The sequence below is a fragment of the Apaloderma vittatum genome, unplaced genomic scaffold, assembly GCF_000703405.1.
Source record: "Apaloderma vittatum isolate BGI_N311 unplaced genomic scaffold, ASM70340v1 scaffold21607, whole genome shotgun sequence".
NCBI classification, from domain to species: domain Eukaryota; kingdom Metazoa; phylum Chordata; class Aves; order Trogoniformes; family Trogonidae; genus Apaloderma; species Apaloderma vittatum.
In genome coordinates, this window is record NW_009728228.1 from 92,284 (window position 1) to 101,341 (window position 9,058).

Genomic DNA, 9,058 nt, shown 5'->3' on the forward strand with positions numbered 1-9,058 from the left:
GCATTACCCCTTCTTGACTTTTTTCCAGATTGCTGCCAAGGCCAAAATTTGTGGCTGCTCTCTAATGGATGGGGAGTCCCGTTTGAAAGGACTTGTTGAGAGCGAGTCACGAGTCACCTCGGCAATATTCCATTTCGCAGATTTATTTCTTCTGGTGAGCAAGGTTTCGGTGAGGAATGAGCAAAAATTCATGATTTTTCTAACTGGCTTCACGGCTGCTTTTCAAATTTGGGAATATGCGTGTGTGTGTTAGAATAAATGAAAATGTTTTGTAAGTAGGTGTAAGTGGAAGGATGCTTTTGACGTGTTAGCTAATATGTGTAAGGAAAAAGAAACGTAAACACCGCCTTCTTGCTGTGTGTCTCCTGGTTCTGCAGATTCACATCTGCATTAAGACCACACGGGCAATTTCCTGCTGCCACTTTTTTGTTCCAGCAGCCCCTGCTCAACGCACTTGTTTTGATAAAACAAGATCTGGGGAATGAAATGAATTAGCTTCTGCCTTCTGGAGAGGCAACTGGTGTTTCTTGTTCGTGGGAAAGGGACGTGGGGGGAGTGATGGAGAGAGAGGTTTGTTTCCTGGCTTGTTTCAGTTAGTGTGCACGCTTTTCGGTTCTTCCTGACAAATCCCTTCGAAGCAGCCTTTCCACTCTGCAGCTTTTTATTTAACTCGTCTGGAAGAGTGATGAGAAGGAGGCACTGGTCTGTGTGGTCATGTGAGCGGAGCAGTCTGGAAAGGTGCAAGCAGGATAGCAGCCCTATTGTCTGCCTCTGCCTCGTGGTCATTCCTCCTCTGATGTGGAGGAGGTGGCTCCTGGGCTCAAAAAAACCCGTTTTTCAAAGTCTTTTAGCTCTCACCAGTTTATCTTTTGCTTCCACCTGTCGTCTTTGCCAGCACTACACCCTGGGCCTGAAATCAAAGGCCAAACTCGGATTCTGAGAGCTGAGGGATTTCTTTGTTTTATTTAATCTGCTGCGCCACAGAACAGAAGCAAAACGTGCTGCACAAGCAGGTGAGAAGGCAACATACCCACCCAGTGCTCCCGAAGGTCCCACCAGTACCACCAATGATATTCCAAAGTCTGAGCTGCATCGGTGCTGCCCAAGGCGTGCGGTTGGTGTTCTGGCTGGTGCCACCTCCTTCTCTCTTAGGATGTAAAGGTGAGTGGTTGAGCACTGGATGTCCAGGAGAAAACACCTGCTCGCTGCTGTCCTAGTCCTTGGTTTTCCGTTCTCGGTGGTAACATAGAGATTGGTGTTTGGGAAGCCCTTGCTAGGAGAGGGCACATTGACCCAGTGGGTTGGAAGTCAGCAAGAGTTGCAAATACTACACGAAGTCAGCAGGGAGCTGTGTTCAGAGCAGGGTGGAAGTGAGGGTGACCCAGGGTTTCTTTATTGACCTGGAGGCTCCCGTGATCAGCTGCTTCAGGGGCTGTACTGCACAGGGTTAGCAGGAGCGGCGTGGAGGGGAAGCGGTTTTTGGTTTGGGCGCTGTGGTTTTACTGCAGTTCATGCGCCGATTTCCTCTTATGTAGGATTATCTGGTGGTTTTCTTGAGTCACTGCCACCACCTGAAGGGTCAGAAGTTCCCTGGCAGAGCCGCTCATCAGGTTTTTCAGCTTATCACAGTTTAACTTCGTCGTGAAAAATGTGCTTTTTCAGTAGCTGCCCTGCGTGCAGCAGTCCATAGTGGTTGGGGATGAACGATGGTTTGAAAGCATGAAGAAATTATGATTTATGTTAGTGGTGTCTCCAATGCATTACTGCCTGGATAGAGAGATTTTGTTCAGAATCTTTCTGCTTCTCCAGTGTATACCATCATCTGTCATCAGTTGTTTGGCCTGTTTTCCATCTGATATCACTTGAACCATGAAATGGGTTAAGACATTTGTCCTCCAGTTGGATATCAAGTGCAGACAAGATAGATTTTTTTATTTTTTTTTTTATTTTTAAATTTATCATTCAAGCATTCAGGTACGCTCACATTTAAAACTGGCAAAAGGCACCATTTCATCGACGAAATACAAAGTTTGGGAAGTATCTGGAAGGAGGAACGTTTCCTTCCCATCCCTAGCCAAAAATGTGTGTTTCTTAGATAATGAAGATTTTCACTGTGAGCACTGGGAACAGGCTGCCCAGAGAGAGTGTGGAGTCTCCTGCTCTGGAGACTTTCCAACCTGCATGGACACGTTCCTGTGCGACCTGCCCTGGGTGACCCTGCTCTGGCAGCGGGTTGGACTAGATGATCTTTTGAGGTCCCTTCAACCCCGAACATTCTGTGATTCTGTGATTGTCCAGCCTCATGCTCTGGTAAGCACACCCTGCGACGAGCCTCGGCCATGCAGTATTCGCTCTTCGGTGCCATTGGCACAGCTGGGAAAGGCTGTTGTTGCATCTGATCGGGGTAAATTAAGGTGCACCTCAACAGAAAGCATCCCAGTACACCTCACACAGTCACTTCCATTTTTCTGGTCTTCATACCACCGGGCTGTCATTGATTCGGTCTGTTTGGGGCAAGATGAACGTCTCATTGCTGCTCGCTGTAAAGCGAAGATAGCTGGCAAGAACAGGAGTACGGGGCTTAAATAATTTATAGCTCCATGCATACATTTAAACGCAAACTAGAAGAAAAATAACTGAGACAGACTCTTTCCGTTCTCGTTATATCCCCCTTCTTTTGTAGCCTGAACTTTCCTGTGGCAGATGGAAGAACATAATCATAAATGTGTTTGCAGAAGGCGCTGAAATATTTACGTGGCATGGCACACACACCCAGCCTCTTCTTCCAGCAAGAAACGCAGATAAAAGCTGTCTGCAAACGTTATATGGAGATGAAATTCCATATACTGCTTTAAATCCTAATTTTACATTCAATAAAAGCTCCCAGTAGCAGATGGAAATATTAACCGTGTTTTAGGTAGAGTGCCATCCGAGGCTGCAGATCTCTCTTCAGCCAGCAGCGTCTCTGCCCCACGGAGGCAGCAGATAAGCCCTGCCACCCGACAGATAAGCCCCCAGGATTTTGAATATCTCGTCCAAGGCAACTGTGAGCCTCCTGTTTCCCTCGTGTGAAAGATGGGGGTGGATGCCCAGCTGTTTTGTGGTTAAAAAAAAAAAAAAATTCCAAGGGAAAACCTTTGTTAAATGATCTAGGAGGGGAATAATTAAATAAATCTGGATGACACTGCAAAAGCAAAGCACCTTCCTCCCCCAGGGCTGTAGGAGAGCGCTGTGATTTCACATCTCGGATGTGATGGGCTTTGGTCCCTTTCTGCCCAAATATGAATTGGGCTTGTACCGCAAACACTTAAATTCCCCCCCCGTGCTTATCAAATCCCCAGATGTTTTAGGAAAACCGTTTTAGGCTCCACCAAATATTTAAATAAGCAGGATTGTCAGGGTGCGTAACGACAGGATGGAAAATGTCGGGGATGGTTGTGAGAAACACACTGAAAGCAAATTACCCCTCTTCTTTCAGTCGTGAAAAAATGTAAAGTACGTCCGTGCCCGTGCGCTGCAAAGGAGAGAGCTAAGGGGCAGGGGGGAGCTGCTACGTGTGTGTCTAAGGCAAACAAACAGGTCGAGCCCCTTGTTCATAACCAGCGCTGCCTCTCCTGATCAGTCTGTAGAGAAAATTGCCGTCGGACCACTGGGGCTGGTGGGCTTGGAAAGGGGTAGGGCTGTGGAACTGCGTCCGTGGCGGACAGTGGGCATCGCTGCCCAGCGCCCCCAGGCTGCCTCCGCTTTCGCAGCCCTCTGCCCGAAAGCTGTAGCTGATGTTTATTGCTCGGCCCGAGTCCCCCCATCCCATCCCGCGCTGGGCCACCCGGGCCGATAGAAATCCCTGCGCTGAAGCGCGGTGTCGGAGAGGGGACGCTTGGCGGCAGGGTCGCGGAGGCCGGGTGTCTGCTCTTCCTCACAACTCATCTCGTTCTTCCTCGCTGCAAATGCAGGCGCTCCTTTGGCTGTTCATGAAGGGCCGGCAGCCCAGGGTCCAGACGGCGTTGAACACGGTGTCCGCGACGGATTCGCAAGCTGTGGAGTGGGGAAAAGGCCAGGCAGGGTAAGTAATGGGCACTCCGAGGTGTCTGAGGGCTGGGTGGGAGCACCCTAGCCCAAGCCCCACGCTGAACGCCTGGTATTCGCAGTTGGGTGCATGGGCTGTCGTCTTTCTCTGTGGGTGTTGCGTTTTCACAAATCCAGAGGTTCCCCTCTGCTCAACTGGGGGCTCTGTTTTCCCTAGGGTGGCACCAGTCTGGCACTAATTTCTGTCCGTGCTACCCCTCCTGCTTGCTTGCCTCTCAGGCTTTTCTGGCCGATGGATCATTAGGGGCACTGCAATTAGAACTTGTTTACTGAGCACATTTTCTAGAAGACCTCCACAGAAATGTCTTTCCTGGCTCCTTCAGTTGTCTATAACCACTGTCGTCTGTCTGACTAGTAGCCCCTGCTCTTCCCAATAAAATGAGCCAGAAACTGTCTGTCAAATACATCAATAAGTTAATATCAGGTCTTCTAGGGTTTACTTGCTGGCGCTAACACTGGTATTTGTAATAGATTTGGGAAAGCCCTACTTTTGGGACTGTCTCCTCCCATCTCAGCCTCTCCAAGCACCTCACTCTGCTCCCGCTGCTTTCAGAGCCCGCTCCGTTGGCAGGCGTTGGGAGAGGCTGTCGTGGGCCAGTGGGGAAGAAACAAGGTTTTGGTTAACCAGCACTGCGTTCTCTAAACTCTCGGTGACTCGGTGGAAGGGATCCCAAAGGAGAGCTGGGGTGGAGGAGGACTGCCTGACAGGAGCTGCTCGGAGCAGCAGGTGTAGGGCACAGGGCAAGGGGAGGAGAGGGTGGCTCAGGGGTTCCTTCATCTTAGCTACTACCTGTGCCTCCTGTGGCAACCAGGACTGAGATGTGGGAGGAGTCTAGTCCTGCTTGACTCCAGGCAGAAGTGGCTTGGCTCAGCCAGGAAGCATGGGCTCTGCTCCACCTTAACTCCCTAGGATCTATCCATTTGCTTCACTGCTGCAAGCAGGAAGGAAAAAGGAGGGATCTGAAAAATTGGCAGGGCAGGATCTGAAGAGATAGGAAGAGGTTGGCTATGTGAGGACCTAGAGGTAAGGATGACCACGCAAGATTTGCTGTACTGGGACTGTAGCACTTGTATCTTGGCCCACATCTTTGTTTTCTCTTGCTGGCCTGGACACTTTTCCCAAACATTATCCCTGACAAGGTATAAAGCCATCTGCACTAGTACCAGTGTCACGGAGACTCATCTGTGGGCTCTATCAGGCTACACCTTTGGAAAACAAATGCATATTTAACCATAGCTCACAGCGGGGATGGACCCAGAGGGACTGGCTGTGATTAGCTGCGAGAAACTCAGCAGCACCAGCAGTTTTATCTGGCTTTGGGAACAGGCTGTTCCCAAGGGCTCTGCCAGCTTTGCCAGACCAGAGGTCCTCTAAAAGATCTTTAACTGTTTCAGTGTCACCTGCTGTTGGAAGGTCTTAGCTCTGCCTGTTCTTCATTACTGCCACACAGCCCCTCTGCAGGAGAGACCTGCCTTACAGAGGGTGAGGATGCTCTGAAACAGCTTCAGGAGGAGCAGCCTGGCGGAGGCTTCCCTGCCTGTCCATGGCCTATCACGTGTGTAACCTTCTCAGAGGTTATACCAAATGCAACCTCTTCCAGAAAGCTCTTCTCAAAGCTCGGACTTCTGAAACTATGCAAACCCAGGGTGGCTCCTGAGCTGCTGACACATCCCTAGAACTCGGTTAGCGTGGGGACTTCCCAGCAGCGCAGATCTCCCTGCGGTGGCTGTGGTGTGACCCTGGTGCTGTCATCATCTCTTATCTGTGAACCAGATCCAGGAGAAGCGCTGTCCTTGGCTCTCCCAGTTTGTTGGCCCTTGGCCCATGTACAGGTGTGGCTTACTGGCTCTGGAAGGCTTTTTGGTCTACCCTAAAGGTGTTTGAACTCTCAGGGAGGGTATCCAAGGGTTGAAGGAATTGCTACTAGATTGTTTTGGTGTTTGTGGGTTTATTTTTTTTTTCTTTCCACATGTGTTTTCTAATCTTTTCCAAATGTAAATAATTTTAGGTCTCCAGTCTTGGGACAGAAGTGTGGAGGGGGCAGACCTCAGTGTTCTCACTCTTCTCTGACCCACCTGTGACAAGCGCAGGACAGATGTGCTGCTCCCTACTGCAGATTTTCTGCTTCTTTTGGCAAGGAAAGGGCTCCTTGCCCCCACACCCTTCCCTCCCTGCCATCACTTCCCTCCCCAGGGGATGCAAGCCGGAAAACCTACCTTCCACCTTGGAGACGAACCCGAGGCTTCGCTTGAGGTCGGAGCAGATGGAGTGGAGGCACCAGCGGAACTTGGCATCGCAGCGGTATTTGTTGGCCCCGCAGGTGTCGTAACAAATATCCAGCTGGTTACAGCACTTGGTCATGGCAGGGATGCCTAAATCTAGCTGGGGAAAGAGAGAAAAGAAGCGTCGCTTGGCCGCGTCCTGGCTTCAGGCTCAAACAGCTGCATCTGGGTGAGGAGCTGCAGAGCCTCGTTGGCTCCTTTCGCAGAAGCTACCCCTGGTGGCCGGGGCAGCAGGAGGGGGTACGTGCCTCACCCTCGCCACTTAAAGAAAGTGGCACCAGAAGTGCAGGCCCAGGGCAGGGTAGACCATGTTCCCTTCTCTCCTTTCTGGAGAGGTGGGAAACAGCCCCTCCACAACCATTTACTAGTTCTCGTTTGTCAGAGCTCAACAAAGAGCTTCCTGTCCTTCTGGCAGTGGCAAAGGACCCTTTTCTCTTTCCTCTTCCCACAACCTGACAAGTTCTGCTTCTTGGCCTAATAAACCTTCCTAATGCCTTGTTTCTCAGAGATGCACTTGTGAGGCCAAGGACAAATACAGCTTGGTCAGGGGAGCCGACCAGGTAACCAGCAAGCTTAGCTAATAATTGTGGAGGTGATGGGGCAGAAGGCCTGTCTCCTGGAGAGACTGGACTCATTAGTTTGTTATAAATTCTCCCTTTTTTTGGCCTTCCTCATGTAATATTTAGGAGATGAATTATTTCTTCATTGCACTCAGCACTCATGACTGCCTGCGTAAGGAAGAGGTACTACAGAAATGCCCACAAGGTTTGCCATGAAATGTAGTTTAAGCAACTAATGTAACATAAAAAAATGGAAAGAGAGGATTTTTTCAGATCAGGAACCTGCCTAATTGCTGCCAACTTCATAGGCAGCAGTAATGCATGAGCTACATAGTAATTCCTGCTCTTAGAGTCTCCTGGCACTGCTTTACCTGGAGATTCCAATATGATTTCATTAATTGCCTTTAAAATAACACGTGGGTTCAGTATTAAAGGCTACAGGTTTACCTCAGTGCTTGGCAGAGGCAAAAAGCACGGGAGGGGATGAAGGGCCGGCTGTGGAGAACGCATTCAGGTATTGCTGTTGGTGCATTCTGCTGTGTCAGCAAGCTGCCTGGTGTTGAATGTGTTTCCTGTCCTGTTGCAAGGGCACAGGGTTGTTCAGAGCCTCGATAAAAATATGTTTCTCCACACCAGTGCTCTGCTTGGCAAGGTACCCCCTTTTCTTCTTCTAGTGCTAACCTGCTCAGGAAGTTTTCTCTTTAGGTACCCACTGAGACAACCAGAGCAACAGGCCAGTCCTTCGTAGATGTGGCTCTGTCGGCGTGATTCTTGTTTTGCCTCCACCAGCAGTTGAGATTTTAATGCCTCCCTGGCAGACTGTAAGTTGGACAGTGTCCAGACTGATCCAGCTAAGTGCCTTTTCCCACCCCGATATTATCATCTGGTTTCCATGATCAGAGAATTGTGTCATTTGGGAAGGATGAGCGTGGCAGTACATACACTTTCGGGTACCTTGAGCCCCAGAAAATAGGAGCTACAGCCGTTGGGTTCTTGGGGTTTGTAGTGAGGTCGCGGCATTGGGGCCTTCCCTGAAAAAAGAAGGGAAAAGTGTTAGGAAAGCCGATCTTCCCGAGAGTAGCACCAAAAAGCAGGGACGACAGGCAGTTCCTCTTTGGTGCACATCCCCAAACACTTTGTTCTCCCCCAGGAGATGCGAGGAGTGAAGGATCGGTGCTGGAGCTGGCTGAGACACTGGCCCTGCCCTCAGCTCAGTCCTGTTGAGATTCTACAGCCTGGCACGGCCACTGGAGCACTGTGCTGTGTGTGAACAGGGTCCTCCGGGACCCAGATGTTTATGCTGCTCTGAGTCCAGTCCTTAGGTCTGGGACTCCCCTCAGCTCTTACAAATGGGCAAGTCCCTCTTTTTAGCAGGGGGGTTTGCAGCTGAGGAGCCCTCCCAAATCTCCAAGGAGCTTTTTTTCATGTGCTTCTTGAATGCTCTGCACAGCTGGAACCACCCAGCTGGGTTTTTAACTCCTCCAAGAAATGATTGACTTAGCAAGGAATTTCTTTCCATCTTCAGTTCATTCTTAAAGTGCTGTGGTTCTCCACGAAATTCTGCTAGACCTTGTGTGTCTCATCTTGCTCTGATCAGGAGGTGGTCTTGGTCTGTTTTCTGCACGTGGTGATGCACTGCTATGTTTTGCAAGTAGTTTCCATTCCTTTGTAACTGCCCTCCCTTAGCACGCTTCTTAATACGCACAGAGGAGCAGGAGTTTCCTCCGTGAATAGTTATTTACCCACCGTAGAAAGAGTCCGGCAGACGGGTTAGTGAATGGTAGCATCAGCTGCAATTTGTTTTACTTTGCTCTGAAGGTGTGCAAGCCCTCCTGCCTGCCTGCCAGCCTGTGCTGGGGCTTTTTGCTTGGGCTGACAGAGTGCTCTGGCTGTGAGGACATGGAACCTGTCCATGTCAAAAGGAGATCTCTCTTCCCCTGCCATATCTCATCTTCTTTCTCTCATTCCTACCTCAACCCCCATCTCCATCTAATCTAATACTTCTTGTTGGGGGAGGATGAGTTGAGGGTTGGACTAAATGACCTTTAAAGGTCCCTTCCAGCCCAGTGCGTTCTGTGCTTCTCCGTGTGCCTTGACCCCTGTATTGGGTTGGCCTGGCCAGATTTTGG

At 50.0% G+C, this 9,058-nt stretch overlaps 1 protein-coding gene across 1 annotated transcript; it reads right to left on the reverse strand.

Annotated features, from left to right (window-relative positions):
• Positions 1 to 3,916: 3,916 nt before the first annotated feature.
• On the reverse strand, positions 3,917 to 7,960 carry PLA2G12B (phospholipase A2, group XIIB; the record flags this gene model as incomplete). The annotated part of the gene is made up of 3 exons (XM_009874015.1): positions 3,917 to 4,035; positions 6,304 to 6,469; positions 7,884 to 7,960. Coding segments are annotated over 3 exons (362 nt in total), but the record flags the coding sequence as incomplete, so codon positions are not given.
• Positions 7,961 to 9,058: the final 1,098 nt, after the last annotated feature.